General features: G+C 39.3%; 1 protein-coding gene across 3 annotated transcripts in view; it reads right to left on the reverse strand.

The window, feature by feature from the left end:
* Positions 1–1202: 1202 nt before the first annotated feature.
* LOC144959137 (uncharacterized) overlaps positions 1203–22884 on the reverse strand; it is a 37142-nt gene continuing 15460 nt past the window's right edge. For 2 of the 3 annotated variants that reach the window (XM_078891620.1, XM_078891619.1), the window contains exons 4-13: positions 19700–21544; positions 17925–18044; positions 15957–16079; positions 15095–15405; positions 14204–14266; positions 11745–14018; positions 9045–9203; positions 6848–7020; positions 4886–4983; positions 1203–2623 (exon numbers count right to left, since the gene is read on the reverse strand). In XM_078891620.1, coding sequence (XP_078747746.1) covers positions 2579–2623; positions 4886–4983; positions 6848–7020; positions 9045–9203; positions 11745–14018; positions 14204–14266; positions 15095–15405; positions 15957–16079; positions 17925–18044; positions 19700–21544 — 5211 coding nt within the window. In that variant the 3' untranslated portion in view covers positions 1203–2578. The remainder of the gene's footprint in view (positions 2624–4885; positions 4984–6847; positions 7021–9044; positions 9204–11744; positions 14019–14203; positions 14267–15094; positions 15406–15956; positions 16080–17924; positions 18045–19699; positions 21545–22884) is intronic. The other variant, XM_078891621.1, reaches the window with a different exon arrangement.

Consider the following 22884-nt stretch of genomic DNA (forward strand, 5'->3'; position numbering starts at 1 on the left):
TCTCTCCCAGCCAGGACTCCAACCAGGGCCAGGACAAAACCAAATAACCCAATTCCAAGACAAAGACAGAAAGCATGTTGGAAAACAGATATAAGGGGATAGAAGACACAGTATGTACCTCCCTGCCCGCTATGGGAGGTCAGGAACCCCACCAAGTTAAGGATCTTGCAACACATTTAGGTCATAACAGCACCGTGGAAAAAGGAAGAAAATGGGATAGTAAACAAATTCTAGAATTACAATCAAGGCGCCCAAGAACAAAAAAGTAAGACAAAGTGGTATTGATTCAACAAGGGAACAGATGGAGATTTAAGAGCGTAATATAATCAATGTACTTAGATTGAGATCTCCTAACAGCCTAATCCAAACACCAACACAGGATCCCACTAAGAGGAACACACACAAATGTTTACAAGATATGTTAAAAACAAAAATATAACATAAAATTGTAATATCGCCTAACAGGCATCATGTCCCGTCCTACATGTTAAATGTTGCTGTTGACCAGGGACTCCTTGTAAAGCGCTTTGAGCACATTTAGTGGATATTGCGCTATATAAAGCTCAATTTTTAAAAATAAAAAATTAAACTATCAGTACATAATAGAGAGATGATTTACAAGGGAAAAAAATATCGCCTCCTAAAACTCACACAATACATTTGACTGTCTGCCTCTCGGCCAAGAACACTGGCAAAGGGCCAGGACAAAACAAAGTAATCGCATTTCAAGACGAAGACAGAAAGCAACTCAGAAAACAGATATTGGGGGATAGAAGACACAGTACATGACCTCCTGCCCACAATGGGAGGTCAAAAGACCCCACCCAGCCATCATGGGAGGTCAAAAGACCACCTCACCCAGCCATCATGGGAGGTTAAAAGACCACCTCACCCAGCCATCATGGGAGGTCAAAAGACCCCACCCAGCCATCATGGGAGGTTAAAAGACCCCACCCAGCCATCATGGGAGGTCAAAAACCCCACCCAGCCATCATGGGAGGTCAAAAGACCCAAAACCTTTAAAAACACCAAGCACAGCAACAACATGAAAAAAAGGAGAGTTTCAGGCTCAAAGCCCCTCTTAAGGCGACATTAAAAACAAAAGTAACGAACATACGATACGTGGAATCCAAAGAGATGGGAGTAAAAATGTCGTTTTGTTGAAATAAGAAAAAGTTTGAGCCCGAAACGTTCGCTTCAAGTTTATTTTTTTAATTCTTGTTTTTCTAAATTTTATTTATTTATTTATGTGTTCATTTATGTATTAATTTATTCATTAATTCGTTTATTTATTGATTTATTTATCTATTTATTCATTCAATAATTCATTCATTTCAAGTTGTGATAATAATATTAATATTAATTTTGTCTCATACATTTCACACCCCACGCGTGTAGAGGCGGTCTCTTTATTGAAGACTCGTGCAAAGGGAATTAACTCATTTTATCCAAACACCTCTTATATAGTTTGCAGCGTTGCTTCCCTTGAAACAACAGGCAGGAATGGAGGAAGACTAACTTCTGCTTCGCGCAAGTCCCCCCGACGACCATCTGGTCACGGGATTGAGTGAGTGAGCGAGTGAGTTGCCTTGAATATATTTTCTTTCAATGCGTTGAAAATTTACACCGAGGTCAGAGGATTAATACTGATAACAATTTTGCCTACACAGACACATTCATAAAGCACATTTAAAATTCCCATTTCCATTGGTTCAATGTGTTACAGACGTAAATAGAACAATGTTTCTTCTTCCGTGTTTGGTCAAAATCAGGACAAAATCAAATAATCTCATCCCAAGACAATGACAGAAAGCATGTTTGAAAACAGATATATGGGGATAGAAGACACAGTATGTGCCTCCCTGCCCACTATGGGAGGTCAGGAAGGGATAGAAGACACAGTGTGTACCTCCCTGCCCACTATGGGAGGTCAGGGAGGGATAGAAGACAGTGTGTACCTCCCTGCCCACTATGGGAGGTCAGGAAGGGATAGAAGACACAGTGTGTACCTCCCTGCCCACTGTTTTTTTGTTTTTTTGTTTGTTGCTTTAGGTCTCTTCCAACACAATTGAGGTTATATGAGAGACCGCTGAAACAAAAAAACAAGCAGTCTAACAAAAATAGTACAAATGTAAATCAAAATCATAACCTAAAGATATCATAAGCTAAATTATAAATAACCAAGAACAAACAGGCAGAGGATTTACAGGAAAAAAAATATCCCCTGTCAAAAATACAATCACAAACCAAAGAAGCAGGATAGGCTAGTAAAGAGAAGAAACGACATCAATATCGGATCGTACACCCATGCGAACATCATAGGTATATGATTCAAGGGTGACTGCCCACTGTGGGAGGTCAGGAAGGGATAGAAGACACAGTATGTACCCCCCTGCCCACTATGGGAGGTCAGGAAGCCATCCAGTTCTAGCAGCTTTGTATCACTTTGACTTGGTAAATTGTAAGAAGTGTCAGATTATGTATTCACGACAAAGGCTACAGGAATGAACTGTAGGTGTTTGCCTGTGTGCTCTCCAGGTAGGACACAAGCAGGCGGATGCAGTCATGATGACGTCATTCAAACATCTCGATCGGCGTCTGTGAAGTCTGTATCCTCTGATTCCTGAAACGAAATGGCAAACAGAAATAAAGATGAAAATATAAACAATACACGTGTACAATTTATTCTTTATAAAAATAAATATAGGGCTGGAGGTTAAAATTGTTCTGTACATCCCGTGTTAAATTTTTGGAAAAGAGAATTTCTGGCAAATCTAGAAAGATATGAGTAACCTGCAAACCGTTCTTGAATCAAGGTAGTTCTATCACCCGTTGACTCAAATAGTTACTTTTAGAATATCTGCTAGAGCGGCATAATGATAGCTCATTTGATGTTTGGAATCACGATCTGGTCCGCTGTCCTGTTGCCAGATTCATTTGCGCGCACCTACAGATTATATTACCTGGCGGATTTAGATCATAGGGAATGAGATAAGCGGAAGAGTAGCGTCCCTTGATTGGACGTCACCCATAGTCTGTGACGCCACCGGCAGAAAAGTTGTTAGAGAGGACGTCATGTTGGTTGTGCGCTTCCGCGAGGACGAGAGATGCATGCGCACAACCAACATGACGTTCTCTCTCTAATAACTTTTCTGCCGGTGACGACACAGACTATGGGTGACGTCCAATCAAGGGACGCTACTCTTCCACTACTCTCATTCCCAACTGATGGCTCAAAAGATTCGTCTTGATCTATGATACTTTCCATAATACAGTAGTACGACAACTAAAAAGAGGTGGTAGCGTGGCTCAGCGGTACGGTCTTTGCCTCGTACCCGATGGGTACCGAGTTCGACCACCCGAATCTGTGCAGTGTGGCCCTGAGCAAGTCACCTCGCCCTGGCTCAAATTGCGGCGCAACACTGCGGCTAACGCCTGGGTTATTCCAATCTTCCTTTGGAATAGACCCTATGGAATGAATAAAGGGATTTTTTTTTTTTGGGGGGGATTATTAATTTATCTGCTCGTTTCAATTCTTGTTATCATCAACATAAGTGTCCGCTCCACCAACTTTTCTGAATTAATTTTCTTCCAACAAGGAAGGTCCAGACCCTACCCCACTCACCCACAACCACCCTCTACACAAACACACATAAATACACACACACGCACACACAGTCATCATTCATTTAATTCATTTTACATATATCTTGTAGAAAAAAGAGCTTTAACTGTACATCTCCACCGTATTCTCTGCTGTGCCTTCTTCTTCGTCTCTCCCCAGGACAGTCCAGGCAACTTCACGTCTTCCTCACAAGACCTTCACAGTGTCGTAAAAATACACGCCACTTACCGTCGAGGAGTGGTCATTCCAAGGTCCGTCCCTGTCCATGGTCTGTCTTTGACGGACTGTCAAGACTTGCCCCAACAGCGACGATGTGGTCTATTGATATGACACTCGCTTTCGGATCGGAAGGTCCTGGGTTCGAGCCTCGCGCTCGGCGCGTAGTTGAATCCTTGGAAAAGGCTCTTTACTCACCGTACTCAGGTGTAAAATGAGTACCTGGCCGTTAACAGTGTTGTCTTTGTCCGAAAAATTCTGATATCGCCTAACAAGCGGCATGTCCCGTCCTATGTTAAATGTTGCTGTTGACCAGGGACCCCTTGTAAAGCGCTTTGAGCATATTTGGTGGATATTGCACCATATAAAGCTCAATTTAAAAAAAAATAACACACACACATGCACACACACACGCACAGACACACATACAGACCCAAACACTCAATAATACTTACACTAAACGAGAGGTCATCCCAAGGCACTTCCCTGTCCATGGCCTGTCACACACACACACACACACACACACACACACACACACGCACAGACACACATATAGACCAAAACACTCAATGTGACTTACACTAAACGAGAGGTCATCCCAGGGTACATCCCTGACCATGGCCTGTCACACACACACACACACACACACACACACACGCACAGACACACATATAGACCAAAACACTCAATGTGACTTACACTAAACGAGAGGTCATCCCAGGGTACATCCCTGACCATGGCCTGTCACACACACACACACACACACACACACACGCACAGACACACATATAGACCCAAACACTCAATAATACTTACACTAAACGAGAGGTCATCCCAGGGTACATCCCTGTCCATGGCCTGTCACACACACACACACACACACACACGCACAGACACACATATAGACCAAAACACTCAATGTGACTTACACTAAACGAGAGGTCATCCCAGGGTACATCCCTGACCATGGCCTGTCACACACACACACACACACACACACACGCACAGACACACATATAGACCAAAACACTCAATGTGACTTACACTAAACGAGAGGTCATCCCAGGGTACATCCCTGTCCATGGCCTGTCTTTGACGGACCGTTGGGTCATCTCGTCTGTTGTACATCTCGTTGTATTCACCTTGTGAGAGATAACATTCAAATACAATCAATTTGGACGTTTATTCTAAGACGATGATGTTTACTTGATTGTGTTATAAGGGGTTGGTTTTACGGCACTAGGGACACTTGTAGGTCATTTCAGTAGAAAACGGTAGGGGCTGCCTGAAGCCTGTGATCGTAAAATACTAACAAAAGAGTGAAAATGGAGAGGCTTCCTATGGGAACAAAACAGACAATGGACGTTTCGGGTACAAACCCTTCGTCAGCACAACAGTACACAAATAAACGTGGAAAACAAATAAAATATAATGAAAAATAATTTGTATCGTCATTATATTTTGTTTTCCACGTTTATTTTCGTACTGTTGTACTGACGAAGGGTTTGTACCCGAAACGTCTATTGTCTGTTTTGTTCCCATACGAAGCCTCTCCATTTTCACTCTTTCGTTAGTAGGTCATTTCAACGCTTTTTTCAAAGGAAGATGATGGGCAGGAGGTTGTAGAAGTTAAAATCACCAAACTATAGAGTGCTTCAAGTCTAGACTGAAGACAGAATATTTTAGATTAACTTTTCCTCAATATTTCAAAATATAACATTTAATTTTTCTTAAAATTCTCATGTCACCTGTGTCTTGTAAAGCGCCATTGACTATGTTAGATGGATATCGGCTATATATACATTTTATGTTATGTTCATTCTATTCTATAGGGAATGAGATTAGCGGAAGAGTAGCGTTCCTTGATTGGACGTCACCCATAGTCTATGACGTCACCGGCGGAAAAGTTATTAGAGAGGGAACGTCATGTTGGTTGTGCGCATGTGTCTCTCGTCTTCGCTTCCGAGAGACGCATGCGCACAACCAACATGACGTTCTCTCTCATAACTTTTCCGCCGGTGACGTCACGGACTATGGGTGACGTCCAATCAAGGGACGCTACTCTTCCGCTAATCTCATTCCCTATTATTATTACTATAAAGATAAAAGTCAGACAAAGAGAACTAGTTCAGATAGGGGACAGTAGATTCTATGACAATTCTATCAATGTTCCCATATAGATCATGTCTATAAGTCCAATCCAGACACAATCATAGAATCCTTCTATGAAAGATACTCACAAATGTTTGCAAATTACAATATATTTGTTAACCCAAAAAAAAAAAAATACCCACAAATCTATGATAGTACATTACAGAGAGAGGATTTTCAGGGAAAGTTTATCATCTCTCGAGGAAAATGACCTATACATTTAACTGTTCTCTAAGCTAAGATTCCCAGCCAAGACCAAGAAAGTAAAAAACTTGAGCAATTTCAATACAGAACACATACACACACAGAGAGAGAGAGAGAGAGAGAGAGAGAGAGAGAGAGAGAGAGAGAGCAACATGGAAAGGGAGAACAGATATAGTGAAGATAGAAGACAAGGTAAAATTGACCTCTTCGTCCACCACAGGATGTCAAATGACCCCAACCTGAGTGTGATGTTAAAAGATTTCTGTACAGTTCAAGGTTCATATCAGGCAATTTGACAAGACGGAACATACACCAATCTATAACATCTCCAATTAAGAAAATAAACAAAATTAAAAATGGTCCACAAAATGAGGAACAACCTAGACCTTACCTCATCCCCCCCCCCCCCCCCTCCCCCTTTTCTTTTTTTTACACAGACAAATCACGCTCTTAAGACGTTCGTGGTAGTGAAATTTGAATATGATGATGATGATGATGATGATGATGATGATGATGATGATGATGATGATGATGTTAACACTCATGATTATAATGATAATGATGATGATGATGATGATGATGATGATGATGATGATGATGATGATGATGATGATGATAATGATGTGTATAATGTTGATCACACAGCCTTACTTTCAGTCATTTCTCGAGGTTTCCCAGCAGCTTTAGAAGGTCCAGCGGCTCGTTCATGATTGAATAACCTTGACCTTGCCATAAATCTCAAAGGTTTGAGTTTGGTTTTGTGTTGAACGTTGGGTGCGGAAGTCTTGGGTTCGTCGTGAAGAGGGACTCCATCAGGTTGACTGCTTTAAGATTGATGAAATTAAAACAGTTTATAAATACGGGAGAGTGACTTTGTTGTTGTTTTGTATTTTAAGGGTTTTCTGGCCCTTGCATCATATTTAGGTCATACCAGCACCAGTAATTTTAACAAAGAGGAAAATAAGATACCGTGGAATAGATAGTTCGAAGATGACATCACTCAAGTCTTTGTTATTGTTTTTTTGCCATCCGCGTTTATGAGTAATGCTCACTGAACTGTATTAACCCGACTATAAACGTTCATGGATACACACAGTTGTGTGTGTTGGTCCGTTATACTTCCGGATGGCAATGCTATGAGCTTCTTAGCCAAGCGCATACTATCTATAGGATGACTAAGACAAGCCCCCAAATGAGCCCTGAAGGTATTTTTGTTTGTTTTATTGTTTTTTTTTTGTTGTTTTGTTTTGTTTTTTATTTTTTAAAGGGTTTTACGGCACTTGCAACAAGGTCATATCAGCGCCATAAAAAGTAAGAAAATGGGATAGTAAAAAGTTCTGGAATTACAATTAAAGCATCCAAGAAAAGGTAAGACAAGGGGGAATTAGTTCAAATAGGAAACAGATGTGGTCTTACAACAACAAAGAGCTCATTGCTTTCAACGCTATCGTTTGATACGGATCCGAACAAGTGTGTATGAAAGGAGTCAGACAAAGCAAGAAAGAAAAATACAAGAAAAAATACATCCCAAAAATCAGTTGGCTCGACTGGGGATCGAACCTCAGACCTTCTGAATACCGGTCAGACGTGCTACCATTGAGGTAGACTTATTTTCGGGATGTTATTTTTCTTGTATTTTTCTTTCTTGCTTTGTCTGGTACCTTTCATTAACATTTTTCAGATCGTTATCTTACACCGGTGCCTGGTCCTTTGTCAACTCCCTCAACCCTAACACCGACTATATCCGTAGTTTACCCGGGTTACTTTTACCCCATGCCTATTTATTACATTTTTATGAGTCAAATTATAGGCGTGGTATCAAAGCTAATGTTTTTAGTTTTTGCATGTTAATGGTAGTTGAATTAAACTATCTATGTACATGTTCATTTTTAATACATTTCTTTTTTTCAAATTTTGAAAAGTAGCAAAAATCTGTAGGATTGAGTTAGTTAATTTTATTTGATAAAGTACATATTTTGTTTGTTTTGGTTTTTAATGGTTTTACGGCGCTTGCAACACGTCTAGGTCATATCAGCGCCAGTAAAAAGGAAGAAAATGGGATTGTCTAGAATTACAATTAAAGCACACAAGAAAACGTAAGATAAAGAGGAATAAGTTCTACAGGGGACAAGCGTAAATTCCAGGAGCACATTGTGAGTGTTTTTAGTTTGAGATCACATAAAAATTATCATCCATACACAAGCGCCCCCCCCCCCCCCCCCACTAAGAGGAATAAACTCAAATATTGACAAATCATAATATTAAAAGCAAAAAATACAAGAAAATATATTACTGAGGTTATTTATAACGGGAAAAAATTAATCTCTCACAACTACACCTTTAACTTTACTGTTTCGCTCCCAGCCAAGGACTGCGATCAGGGCCAGAGCAAAACCAAGTAATCTCACTCCAAGAAAAAGGCAGAGAGCAACTAAAATACAAAACAAAAAACACACAGCAGATGAAGGGAGATGGATAGGGAATGAGATTAGCGGAAGATTAGCGTCCGTTGATTGGACGTCACCGGTGGAGAAGTTATTTGTAAACAAACCAAAAACAAGCCAAGCGCTCCAAATACAAAATTTATTATTCATATTTCTGTACAAAAATGCATATCTTTATCAACGTTATGTATTTTTGTACAGAAATATGAATAATAAATTTTGTATTTGGAGCACTTGGCGGCTTGTAGTTGGTTTGTTTACAAATAACTTCTCCACCGGTGACGTCCAATCAAAGGACGCTACTCTTCCGCTAATCTCATTCCTTATACGAAGCACGTGACCTCCCGCCCACCACGGGAGGTCAAAAGGCCCCAATCCATCCATTCATTTACTTTACACGGTACCTGAAAGGGTAGGCTACTCCAATGTTGACGTGATGACGCGACACATCCGGCATGGAGTCACGTGACTGTAGACGTTCTCCAGTTCCCGTGATGACGGTCTCTATGACGTCGGGTTTTGGGTGGTGGAGATTGTGGACAGCCTGGAGGTGTCGATCTAGCCTGAATGGAATAGTTTGGAAGTCAAAAAGGCAGAAAAGTTGTGACGTCACACCTTCTATTCATCGGGTTCCAAATACAATGGAAGTGTGTATGTAACCAGTCCTTCGGAGGACTACTAATGAATAGGTTACATATTGAATCACACAGTGACATGTTTTAGTAGGTGAATGCATAGGCAGATTCTAAGGATTACGCGATGTAAATAAAAGAGCGAGGAGGCATGCATGATCTTTGTCGACGACCAGCAGAAAATAAGATGCCATTACCCTGAAACCAGAAGATCACTTAGACCAGGTATGCATTCAGTCCTCTAGAAGAATGGTTTTACATTTCCAATGACATTGAACTAGATTTGATTTTTAAATTATACTTTTGTTCCTTGTTTTCATGCTATACGTTTAAGTCAACGTATACATTAGCAGGTCTACATCCGAAAGAAATTATGGGCCTAGTTTAACATTGTTGTAATGGACAATATTTTACGTCATTTTTTGAGATTTCCATGACAACAATGAGCCCATAAGAAATTGGGTTATCAGACCTGCAAATAAGTACCCGTCGGTTTAAGTAGAATACTCACAACATCCGTCAGCCAAGTTTAGCATGCCAACATTAAAAAAAACTGTGTGTAACCTTTAACGTTTATTGCCTAATTTAATGAGAACTTATCACTAACACTAACAGGCTGTCTAAAAATAATAACAAAAAGCCGATTGACGGCATTTTCGTTCCCTCTATAAAATAAACCAAATGCTAAGCTAAAAAGGATACGCTCAAATCTTGGGTCACATCTTAGCAGGTTTGATGACCGAACACGATAGAGAATAAATACCGATTCCAAAATCATTGGAAGTGTAAAACTCAATCTTCCAGAGGACTGGATACATACATTGTGTCATTGTTAATCTTCTGGTTTCAGACTGATGGGATAATCTCTGGCTCCATGGCCCGAATGGCTCTTAACCCTCTTCTTACCAACTATAGGAAAATCGTCACATTCATTACGATACAACTAACATTTTTCTTATTCAAATTTCTCTTGAACATGATAAAATTTAAGGAAAATGAACAGTGTGTTGTAGAGTATGTTTTGCTAAAGAAATTATGTCATCGTAAGAACTTTACTGCTATTTTGTTTGAGTGATAAAAAAATCTATTTTGTGGTAGTTGGGTGTGAAATTTTGGGGAAAATCATGAATATGGCTGGTAAGGAGGGGATTAAAGACTACTGTACCAATGTTAAACCAGGCTCATGAATGTGTCCGGCTATCAGACCTGCAAATATGTGCACGTCGGTCGAGGTCAATGGAGAGGTAAAGATTCTCGAACTCCTGCCTTTGAATTGTCCAGCTCGATCCCAATGCACGCTGACATTCCCAAGGTCGCCCAGCAGCCTCAGGAACTTGTTCACAATTTCAAACGCAAGATTTCAAGAATTATATAATGACTGATGGATAGATTTGGAACATAAAAAATAATAAAGGGGTTCTTGAAGATGTGGAAAAGCTAGCGGGATGTAGGAAGCATTGCTTAAAAGACGGAAACTTGCATGGTTTGGACATCTGGTCAGACACGACAGCTTGTGCAAGACAGTCATGTAAGGTACGGTGGGAGGTCAAAGAAGAAGGGAAAGATAAAGGAAAATATGGCTGGAGAGCATCAAAGAATGGACAAGATGGATTGACGCTGTATGAGATGGCAGAGAAAGCCAATGACAGAGATGTGTGGCACCGTGTTGTGAAGGCTGAATCCCGCAAGTCCCAGGTCACGGGAATGAGTGAGTGAGTGAGTAAGTGAGTAAGTGAGTGAGCTTGTGAGTGTGTGAGTGTGTGAGTGAGTGAGTGTGTGAGTGTATGAGTGAGTGAGTGAGTGTATGAGTGAGTGAGTGAGTGAGTGATGAGTGAGTGAGTGTATGAGTGAGTCAGTGAGTGAGTTTTATTTTTGCTTTTTGAGGGTTTTACGGCGCTTGCGACACATTTAGGTCATTTCAGCGCCAGTAAAAATGAAGAAAATGGGACAGTAAGTTCTAGAATTAAAACGGAAAGTATACGAGAAAAGGTAAGACAAAGGTGAATAGTTGAAATATGAAACAGGGGTAGATTCCAAGAGCACACTATCAGTGTACTTAATTTGAGATCATCTAAAAGTCTCATCCAGACTCAAGCCCAGGTGCCCACTGAAAGTAAGACACTCAAATGTTTATACAAACCATTATATATTCAAAACAAAAAAATAAACAGCGCATAACAGAGAGATGATTTGGAAAGAAAAAATATATCTCCAAAAACAAAAACTGAATATTTGACTGTTTCACTCCCCACCAAGGACTCGGGTCAGGGCAAGGAAAAAAACGAAGGGATCGTGTTCCAAGACAAAGACAAAAAACAAACTTAGAAAACAGATATAGGGGGATAGAAGACACAGCAATTGACCTCCTTTCAACAATGAGAGGTATAAAATAACTCCACCCAGACTGATGGATGAATGTTCATAATAATAGTTGAATAAGAATATGAAGAGAGAAATAGTTGACAAACTTACCGATGCACTCTGAGTATTTCATCTGGTAAAGACTCGTTCCCTAAATCCAGTTTCACCGGCACTCTCTCATCATCATCATCGTCGTCGTCGTCATCGTCATCATCGTCGTCGTTATAATAACGTCGATAATAACGACAATCACGACAATATTGATTACTGGAATGCCCGCAGCTTTTGCTCCTCCTTTTCCCATAGTCTTTGTCTTTGTTAACGCGTCTCCTAGTAACGGACCGACTCCTACTTCCGCTGGCGCCATTTTGATCAGGTCTTCGCTGGGGAATTTGAACGGTATCATTGTAATCCCTACAATCATCACATTTGAGGAGTTTTTGTCTATGTTTATCGTATCGATACTGTTGCTGTCCGCGTATTGGATTCGATACTGTAGAACAGGAACAGTAGCTACTACTTGCGTCGCCAATGTCAACACCGCCACCGAGTTTGAAACCGCTTAAAGTGGAATCTGTCGTCGTGGTCAGAACATCGTTGGTCACTGAGGTCAAAGTTGAACACGAATCTTCTGAATCAAAATCATCATCAAATCGGATTCTGTCTATTTCTGCTCTAATTTCAGCTCTTTTCCTGCTTAGAGATCTTTTCTTTCGGAGTTTCCTTTTATAAATTTGTTGAGCGCTGTTAGTGTTGTTGCCATTGTGATAGCTGTTACTGTCTGTTCTGTGGACGCTGTAATTATGATTTCTCCTTTCATGTGAGATGTTACAACCTGTAATGTTTCTGACCGGCTGAGAACTGGATCGGTTGTGTGGGCTGTTTGTTTGCGTGGGTATTTGGTCATGTTGATGGTATTGCGAATATTGATAATGATATTGTTGTTGTTGTTGTTGTTGTTGTTGTTGCTGGTGGTGTAGTTTTGAAAGACGTTGTTGATATCTGTTGTGGCGCACGGCGCCATAGTTTTCAGACTCTGTCCCCCATGTCGTTGTAGAATCCCCTGAAGCAATAGTGATGCTATTGTTGTCACTGTAGGATTTTTTGGTAACTGCACCAATACTAGAAGCACTAGGTTCGTCTTTACAATTTGCAATGGTAGCTTTGATGTGGTCGGCGTTAATTTGATTCATCGTTATTTCTTGTATCCGACTGTTGTCATTTTCGGAGTTGGAGAATGTCTTAGTATTTAAAGTCGGGGAGTTTTGGATGTTTTCCTTGTTCTTTTCAATGCTATCTCTTATCGTAGAGCCTGGAGAACGATGGGTGTTCGTTGAGTAGGTGTGTGTTTTGTTCTTATGGTTTGAGTTGAGTTTGTTATCATTGGTGTTTACTGGTGAAGATGAGGGTTGACTGCTGTGGGCATTTCCGTCATATAGCACATCGGATGGGATACAGAAATTTGGAGCGGCTGATTCGATTGATATGACGTCATAGAGATGGTCGTTGTCGGAGGTTGAGGAGGAGCTCTCAAGAATTCCTCTAGTACGACCTTGATTTAAATCTCTGCTCCGTTTATTGACACTTGCGTAAATGACTTTGTTGTCGTTGTGTGAATAAGAGTTGTATTTAGTGTTGTTGTTGTTGTTGTTATTGTTGTTAGTTGTATTAGTGGTAGTGGCCATATTAGTAGTGGCAATGGTTGTGGACGTAGTGGTGGTATTGATTTGACTGGAGATATTGTTGCCGATATTACTGTTACTATTATTGTTGTTGTTGTTGTCGTCGTCGTAGTTGTTGTTGTTGTTGTTGTTGTTACTGTTCCTGTTGACAGTTTTGTTATTGATGGTGTTGATGTTATGTTTGGCATTGCAGCTGATCGTGTTGGTATCTCTGCCATCTTTGATGTTATTTTGGGAAGGACAAGACGAGACGGATTCCGTGGTTGGGATGGTGACGGCGTTCTTGGAAACTGGCTTGAAAGCTGTGGGAGTTCTGTCATCCAAGATGGAGGAAGGCTGAATCGATGATGTGGACAAAGGGGGAAGTTGTTGTTGTTGTTGTTGTTGTTGTTGTTGTTGTTGTCGATGATGTAGTTGTTGTTGTTGCTGCTGCTGTTGTTGTTGTTGCTCTTGTTGTTTTTGAGGACAATAATGAGGATGCTGATGGAAGTGAATTAGATGCTGCTGTTGCTGAGGTATCCTTTCGTCATGATGATGATGATGACTATGAGGCTGATGTGAGACAGGTCGTTGCTGGGAGGAGGAGGAGGAGGAGGTGGTGGATTTCTGCTTTGGTGATAAGGAAGAGAGAAACAAATTCTTCCAGTCTATATTCTCCAGATCTGTAGTTTTTACAGTGTTGTACACGGAGGACATGATGGAGCTGTGAATAAACGAAAAGCAAGGCGAGATGTAATTCCTACAGGATCAGCGGGAAGAAAAATATAAAAAGTTGTTTTTTCTTAAGTATAATTCATATTATTTTTGGCAAAAAGAAAAAGTATGTTTGGTATTATTTCTTAATTATTTAAAAGTTTACTATTCATTTTTATACATAGCTCTTCTTACCTGTATGTGTTTTCTTGGACATCTGAGAGATGTGGTGGTTGATCTGTACGAGGCCATTGAACTCTGATAGAAAGAAGAAATAATATAGAATTATAGATAAAATACACGAACACAAATATAGACAAACAACACACACACACATATCAAATCACATACAGAGCATACAGAACAAACGCCGACCCACACAAAACACACATACATATGCGCGGGGCAGACAAACACACAACACGCACCGATACAACCAAAACATACACAGACAAGAGCGCGCACGGAAGCACGCCAAGCATTGAGTTCAAGTTTTTGAGACTTATGGATAATAAAATGTTAATGTTGTGGGGCTCGAGATCGATCCCAGGGGAAGCCGGGATTTGTTTATCTGACTCTCCTCTCCATGCAACTGTCATTGGGTAGCTGATTCTGTTAGATCAGACGGAAAGTACTCTGCGAAGGACTAGCTATTTATTAATATAGCGTCATATACAAAGGGTAATAAGTAATTGCTATAGTCCGTATAACGTTGTAGAAACCGGTATAGACTGTGGCTACATGTGACTAATGGCTCCGAAGGAATGCCTCTCTATACTTTTAGATAAACTATTGTAATTATTATTGTTTTTAACCCTCTCCTTTCCAGCCATTTTCAGAATTTTCCCCAAAACTTCACACCCACCCAACACAAAAACAGACATTTCTTATTCAAACAGAAAAGCAACAAACACATTCTATACATAATATGTTTCGCCAATACGGGGTCTCTTACAGCATGTCAAGTTTTTATAGTTATAGCAAAAAGAAATGAAATCTGGTTGAGAAAAGTGACGGTTGCATCGTAACAACGGTGACGATTTTCCAATAGATGGTAAGGAGAGAGTTAAACCGCCATCAACCAACCTGTCGTTCCAGGCTTCTTGAAGACATCTCGACAGTTGTTCTATCACAGTACACATCAACAATATATGCTTTGCAGCGTTCCCCGACTCTCCACGGTCACTCTCTGACCTCGAAAAGTCCCCATGTAACCCCGAATGGTCATCCTTATGTTTTACTGTTCGGTCATCATCGGACCTCAATTGGTCACCAGTGTCCTGGGTCAAAGTGTCCCCGTCTTCCCTGGGTGTGTCATCCTGGGACTGACAAAGATCGAATGATGTTTTCCCAGATGAATTTTTGGTGCTGGCATCAAACCCAAGAGATAATAGAACCTGCAATTATAAGACATTATATTATCTTCAACCAGTTAAGTGTCTGTTAATTGGTCTGACTTAGAGCTTGCACCCGAAACGTCCAATATTTGGATCTTTTGGCCATCCCAAACCTGTCCATTTTCCCCATTTCGTTAGTACTAAGCACTATTATTAAACTTCTAGCACTCTCTGAACGTACTATGAATCTGTGTATTAAGCGCTTAGAGTTTGGTGTCTCGGAGTTATAGCGCTATATAAGTTTTCAGCATTATTATTATTATTATTATTATTATTATTATTATTATTATTATTATTATTATTATTATTATTATTATTATTATTATCATTATTATCATTATTATTATTATTATTAATTATTATGTATCTTTCTTGCTTTTATCTGACACTATTTCATACATATCTTTTCAGATCCTTGTCTTACACCAGTGCCTGCTCCTAATTTCTCAATTTGATATTTTCAACAACAAATATACGAATACGAAACTCCAATGGTAGTAGAGAATAGATTCTTCAGAATGTTTAATTTCAAATAACTAAGAGGATCTTACCAAAACAAGTTGTGGGTCGTTCTGTTTGGCTGCCATGTGTAGCAACGTATTCTTGTGGGCGTCAACACTCCCTTGAAGTCGACTGGCGCCCACGTGATTGTGAAGCACCTGAAGGCATTGGGGCTGTCGATGAAGGAAGGAAGGAAAACAAACGGGTAAAGTTATTCCTAATGTTAAAATCGATTTTGTTTATGTTTTTGTTTTTTTTTTTATGTAGAAGGGGGAAGAGGAGGGGGGAGGGGGAGAGAAGAGGAGGAGAAAGTAGTCCTTTCAGAATATCATATTTTTGGAACGACATTGACATCATTCAGCTCTTTGTTATTGTTTTAAGACAACAAATATACTGATTAGTTCTCGCTATATTACTTCAATAAGACTAAACGTTTAAAGTTCCACATAGTTGTGTGTGTTCGCACTATATATCCGGCTGGCAGATGATGCGAGTATTTTACCTAAACGCATTGATTCAATACTTATGTTAAGAAAGAAGAAGAAGAAGAAGAAGAAGAAGAAGAAGAAGAAGAAGAAGAAGAAGAAGAAGAAGAAGAAGAAGAAGAAGAAGAAGAAGAAAAGAAGAAGAAGAAGAGAGAGAAGAAGAAGAGAAGAAGAAAAGGAAGAAGAAGAAGAAGAAGAAGAAGAAAGAAGAAGAAGAAGAGAAGAAAAGAGAAGAAGAAGAAGAAGAAGAAGAAGAAAGAAGAGAGAAAGAAGAAGAAAAGAAGGAAGAAGAAGAAGAAGAAGAAGAAGAAGAAGAAGAAGAAGAAGAAGAAGAAGAAGAAGAAGAGAAGAAGAAGAAGAAGAAGAAGAAGAAGAAGAAAGAAGAAGAAGAAGAAGAGAAGAAGAAGAAGAAGAAGAAGAAGAAGAAGAAGAAGAAGAAGAAGAAGAAGAAGAAAAGAAGAAGAAAGAAAGAAAGAAGAAGAAGAAGAGAAGAAGAAGAAGAAGAAGAAGAAGAAGAAGAAGAAGAAGAAGAAGAAGAAGAAGAAAGAAGAAGAAGAAGAAGAAGAAGAAGAAGAAGAAGAAGAAGAAAGAAGAAGAAGAAGAAGAAGAAGAAGAAGAAGAAGAAGAAGAAGAAGAGAAGAAGAAGAAGAAGAAGAAGAAGAAGAAGAAGAAAGAAGAAGAAGAAGAAGAAGAAGAAGAAGAAGAAGAAGAAGAGAAGAAGAAGAGAAGAAGAAGAAGAAGAAAGAAGAAGAGAAGAAGAGAAGAAGAAGAAGAAGAAAGAAGAAGAAGAAGAAGAGAAGAAGAAGAAGAAGAAGAAGAAGAAGAAAGAAGAAAGAAGAAGAAGAAGAAAGAAGAAGAAGAAGAAGAAGAAGAAAAGAAAGAAGAAGAAGAAAGAAGAAGAAGAAAGAAGAAGAGAAGAAGAAGAAGAAGAAGAAAGAAGAAGAAGAAGAAGAAGAAGAGAAGAAGAAGAAGAAGAAGAAAGAAGAAGAAGAAGAAGAAGAAGAAGAAGAAGAAGAAGAAGAAGAAAGAAGAAGAAGAAGAAGAAAAGAGAAGAAGAAGAAGAGAAGAAGAAGAAGAAGAAGAAGAAGAAAAGAAGAAGAAAGAAGAAGAAGAAGAGAAGAAGAAGAGAAGAAGAAGAGAGAAGAAGAGAAGAAGAAGAAGAGAAGAAGAAGAAGAAGAAGAAGAGAAGAGAAGAAAGAAGAAGAAGAAGAAGAAGAAGAAGAAGAAAGAAAGAAGAAGAGAAGAAGAAGAAGAAGAAGAAGAAGAAGAAGAAAGAAGAAGAAGAAGAAGAAGAAGAAGAAGGAGGAGGAGGAGGAGGAGAGGAGGAGGTGATGGAAGGAAATGAGGAAAAAGAGGAGGAGGAGAAAGGGGAGAAGGAGGAGGAGAAGGATGATGCTGCTGCTGCAGATGATGAAGAGTATATCCAGTACTCCTTTTACTTTTACCTTTTGTATTTCCCCTCACTTGAATCGAATGGGATTGCTGACATGACATTGTAGGTAATTTTAATACTATATTATTTCTATGTCTTACCCGTCTGTGACTGACGCACAGGAACGCTAGCTCCTGAACCAGATCGTCAGAAAAAATAAAATGACTATAAGCTGTTGGTAGGGTCTCGAGTAGAGTGCGAAGACAGGCAGGCCTGTTATTCTGGGGAGAGCGGAAAAAATATAAATGTGTTTCGGTAATTTGTACGATTGTCAAAAACTGTGTTTTTCAGTTACAGATTGAGAGATTATCACCTGTGTCAGTATCATCATCAAAATCGTTATCATCATTCTCAACGTCTCCATAGCCACCGTAATCATCATCATCATCATCATCATCATCATCATCCTTCCCCTCTTCTTCCGTATCATTTTCATTATCATCAACATCATCATTATTATTATTATAATTAACCCGTCAACGCTGTCATCCCCAAGACCAGCGTGATCAACCAGCCCATTAAATCAATTATTCTGTATTTTAAAACTTTGGCCAGAAAACTCTTCCTCCAAATATCGATCGATAAAAATGACCCACATCTTGTCAGAAAATCTCAAACCCGGGACTTCAATAAACGTATATAAATAAAAGTCCTAGAATCGGGTTTGGACGCTTTTGACATTAAGAGTATCATTATAATTGATCAATACTTGAAGGATAAGTTTTCTGGCCAAATTTGTAAATCTTGATTTGGTTCTTTTTTTTTTTTTTTGGCAGATCTCGGCAGTCCGTATGATTCGGTGTTCATGTCTTTGAACTCTTCTATAATTGCTTTTTCTCCCTAATTTTTACTTTCTTCTGTTTTTTTTTTTTCTTTCTTTTCTTGTATTGTTATATTTATCTACATTATCGTTATAAGCAGGTGGTCACGGCGAGACAAATAATAATAATAATAATAATAATAACAATAATAATAATAATAATAATAATAATAATAATAATAATAATAATAATAATAATAATAATAATAATAATAATAATAATAATAATATATTCCCTGTGCATACCACAGCAACATACACACATGTAATTTGTATTCAAATCATAGGCAATAATTAGATGACACAAACTTGACACAAAAGACTTTTCAACTCTTTCAAAAGCAACATACACACAGATCCGTCGTGTAGATACACTGAGTAAAATCAATTTTTAAATTTTGGCCAACATAAGTCGTCCTTCAAATAAATTATTCTATCGATAGACTAAAATAATGACCTGCGCCTAATCTTGCCAGAAAGGGAAGTCGAGCAGGAACGTGTGTTGATAATAACGAGGGTTGACGTGAACAGAGAAATTCTAGAATACAATAGAGAGTAAAATCTTTTTTTGCGCTGCGATGGGGTTTCGAACCCATGACCTAACGGTAACAGCACCTGCAATTGGCTAGGCGAAGGCGCCGTGCGTACTGTTTGACTCCCCCATCGCTGAAAAAGTTTTTTAAAATTCTCTATTGTCCTCTGGCATTCATAGTGCGGCTATGTGGTCCAGTGGTATGACACTCGCTTTCGGATCGGAAGGTCCTGGGTTCTAGCCTCGCGCTCGGTGCATAGTTGAGTCCTTTGAAAAGGCTCTTTACTCACATTCTCTCACCGTACTCAGGTGTAAAATGAGTACCTGGCCGTTAACAGCAGTGTCTTTGTCCGAAAAACTGTAATATCGCCTAACAGGCGTCATGTCCCGTCCTACATGTTAAATGTTGCTGTTGACCAGGGACCCCTTGTAAAGCGCTTTGAGCACATTTAGTGGCTCATTAAAAAAAATATTGAATATTGTCAATAATTCTCAACCCCGAGACTTCCAGGCAGAGATCTTACCTGAATAACGACCCGGAACAATTCTACAGGGTTAAACTGGGCCTTGTCGCTCCGTTCCTCGGTTTTAAATTGCGCCATTGAATCAGTGAGAATTAACTTTTTCAGCATCTGACAGTCGTTGGATTGTATACACCCAATAATTTCATTGCCAACGCTCCAGGCGGTGGTTCCTGTTGATGCTGATGTCTCGGATGTCAGTTTCCCTTCCACAATACACTTCACTTCTGGACTATTGTTCGCCGTTTGTTTTGAATTCGAAATGTTTCCATTTTTATTATCAATTTTGAAATTGTTATGGTTAGGTGGAAAATAAATAATGTTATTTTCGTGGATAGTTTTTGTGTTGTGATTACTGTCATCATCTGGTGTTTTTGTCTTGGTTTTCTTGTCGCTAACACCGGTGTGAAAGCCATGATGTTCGTTGCTAACGACGCTTGTTTGAGCGTTTAGGAGCGATGGCACATTTACACATGTTGATGATGATGGTGGTGATGACGATAAAGATGGTGATTTTGAGTTTGCTGGGTGCGGATGTATGGGCTGCTGGCAAGTTCTATTATTACTGTTATTGTTATTATTATTGGTGAGGAAAGTTGTAAAGAGTTTATTCGTGTTTGAGGTTCTGTCGGTTGTACTTATTTTATTGCCAGTATAAGTTCTGTCTGTAGACTGTTCCTGAACATTCCCGAAATGAGGTTTCTCGTTCTTTCTCATGTCAGAATTATTCGAGGAATTCAAAAACAACTGATCGAAGTGAGCACTACCATCGGTCACGTGACTTGAACATTGAGCACTTTTACCAATAAAACATTCAGGAGATCGTTCACTGCGCAAGTCGAAAATATACTCCTTGTGCACTTCCGGGTTATGATGAATATCATTATTTCTTTCACTACAAACTTCCACAACAGATTGATGGTTGCAAGATGGCGATGATGATAATTTTGATGAGGATGATAAAATAAATTGTCTTGAGTCTTGAGCAATTACGTTTGAGTTACTTGTACAGTTTTTATCACCACCGCTCTCTACACGAATTCCATACGAAATCACGCCATGTTGGTTTTGCTTATCCAGAGCATTAGACAAAACTAAATCCAGTCTTTTCTCACTAATATCCGAATTACTACTGTTCTCATCTTTCCTGCTAAAACAATTCGCCTTATTCGTGTTTTTCTTCAAGTTTGACGTCTTATCCAGCATCCATTTCAAGCTAAACTTCGACGCACTTTTATTGGTGTTACCAGCTGAACTGATTTTACTCGTTCCGATTTGACGATCGTCTGTTACTTTTTCAAGAGCAGATTTCTTCGTAAAATGATTATTAACGTTCTCAGTGGCAATGCTATCCTTGAAAGAATATCTCTCAATACCCGAGTCCGTAGAGTGACATGTTCCATGTTTGACGTCATCGTGTTTAGTCTGGTCTTGATGAGATCTTTTGCCAGTTTTGACATCAGATATCTTAGTTTGATCTCGGCGTAAAACGTCACGAGATTTGTGTCCTATATTTTGCGTTGTGGGATGCTTCTTTGTCTCTTGTGACTCCTTTTCCGTTTCGGTAATTTTGATCAAATCAGGCTTTGTGACTGCCGAAGAAGAGTTTAAATCCGAAATGGTTTCAGACAATTTCGAGGTCGTCGTTGTCGTCGTCGTCGTCGTTGTCCTCTTTGAAGTTTCGACTCCTTTATTTCTCCCGACTGGGTGCTCGAAGTTGACGTTAGGGTTGTCAGACTTGATAACGTTGTTTGTTCTCAAAGGTTTTGCTTGTTTCTGATTCAATGCTGGAGAAATGTCTTTGAAAGCAGACGGGGAGTCTCCTTTTAGTCTCCTCTCTGATGAGATCTGAAAATGGAAAGGAATGAGCATAAACGGAATGTGAATAGAGAATTCGTATTATCTTTTTATTTTCTATTTTGGAGGGGTTCTTTTTTTAAAATTCAATCTTAACTTTATTATTATTATGGTTTGTTTGTTATTTGTTTTATTTTTTTTTTTTTTTTGTTTTGTTTTGTTTTTTTTTTGTTTTTTTTGGGGGGGGGGGAATGTAATTTATTTTTACTATTTTTTTTATTTGTTGCTTTTCTTTTCGTTCCGTCATTTCTTGAGTCCTCTCATACAACGGGTTAATTAAGACGCCAGAAATCAAATGGAGGTCCTGAGAGATCAGTGGTGAAGCACTGGCTTTACGAGAAAAGGGTCTGGTATTCATCTCGGGTGCATCCGATATTTTTTTCTGATCCCTATTTTATCAGCAGTGATTGGGTAGCTGGTTCTGTTGGATCAGCCTGAACGTATTTTGAGATAGACTAGCGCCATATTCAAAGGGTAGCAAGCAATGTTTCTACCATCCATCTAAAGCTATAAAATCCGAGTACAAATTCTTTGCGGCTTTGGACCGGTCAAATGAGGTTTCATAAAAAAGAGATTTTCATCAAAATTGGTCTGTATCCATAAAGTATGATTGAGAGATTTTAAACATTGTTCAATCCACAAAAAGAAGCAAGAGGACTTTGCAGAAATCGGCGATCACGTCGCTTCAATCCCCTCTGTGATCAGCGCTATTCAAGATCCTCATATCTTTCGAAAGGTATATTGAGGCTTCTTACGTAGCATAACATTATTCCAAGAGCACACAAAGTACCTACTTAGGTTAAGATCATTTAAAAGTCTCATAAAGATACAGGTACAGGTCCCTATTAAGAGGAATACTCTCAATTGTTTACAAATCATATATAAGTAAATAAAACATAATACAATGCAAAACAAAGAAGACAAAAATAATATCTTCTCCCAAAACTGACTATACATTTGACTGTTCCCCTCCCAGCTAGGGTATTCGGCCAGGGCCAGGACAAAACCAAGTTATCTCATCCCAAGACAAAGACAGAAAGCAAGTTGGAAAACAGATAAAGGGGGATAGAAGACACGGTGTGTGCCGCCCTGGTCACGAACCTCACCCAGCAATATACATTTAATTTGGTAGATGGGTCTAGGTATTCAAATGAATCAATGAATGCAGACACGATCTGATGTGCATAGTTGTGATGACAAACCTGGTTCTGGTACCAAGGTCATAAGGTCTGTCTCGTTTCCATTCTTTTTCCCTGTCAGCGCGGCTTTTCGTAGCCATCGTTATGTAATAGCCTGACACTGAAACCCAAAAGGACTGGCATTTTGACGTC

The sequence above is a fragment of the Berghia stephanieae genome, chromosome 13, assembly GCF_034508935.2.
Source record: "Berghia stephanieae isolate SIO BIC M18660-M18661 chromosome 13, UCSD_Bste_1.3, whole genome shotgun sequence".
In the NCBI taxonomy this organism is placed as follows: Eukaryota; Metazoa; Mollusca; class Gastropoda; order Nudibranchia; family Aeolidiidae; genus Berghia; species Berghia stephanieae.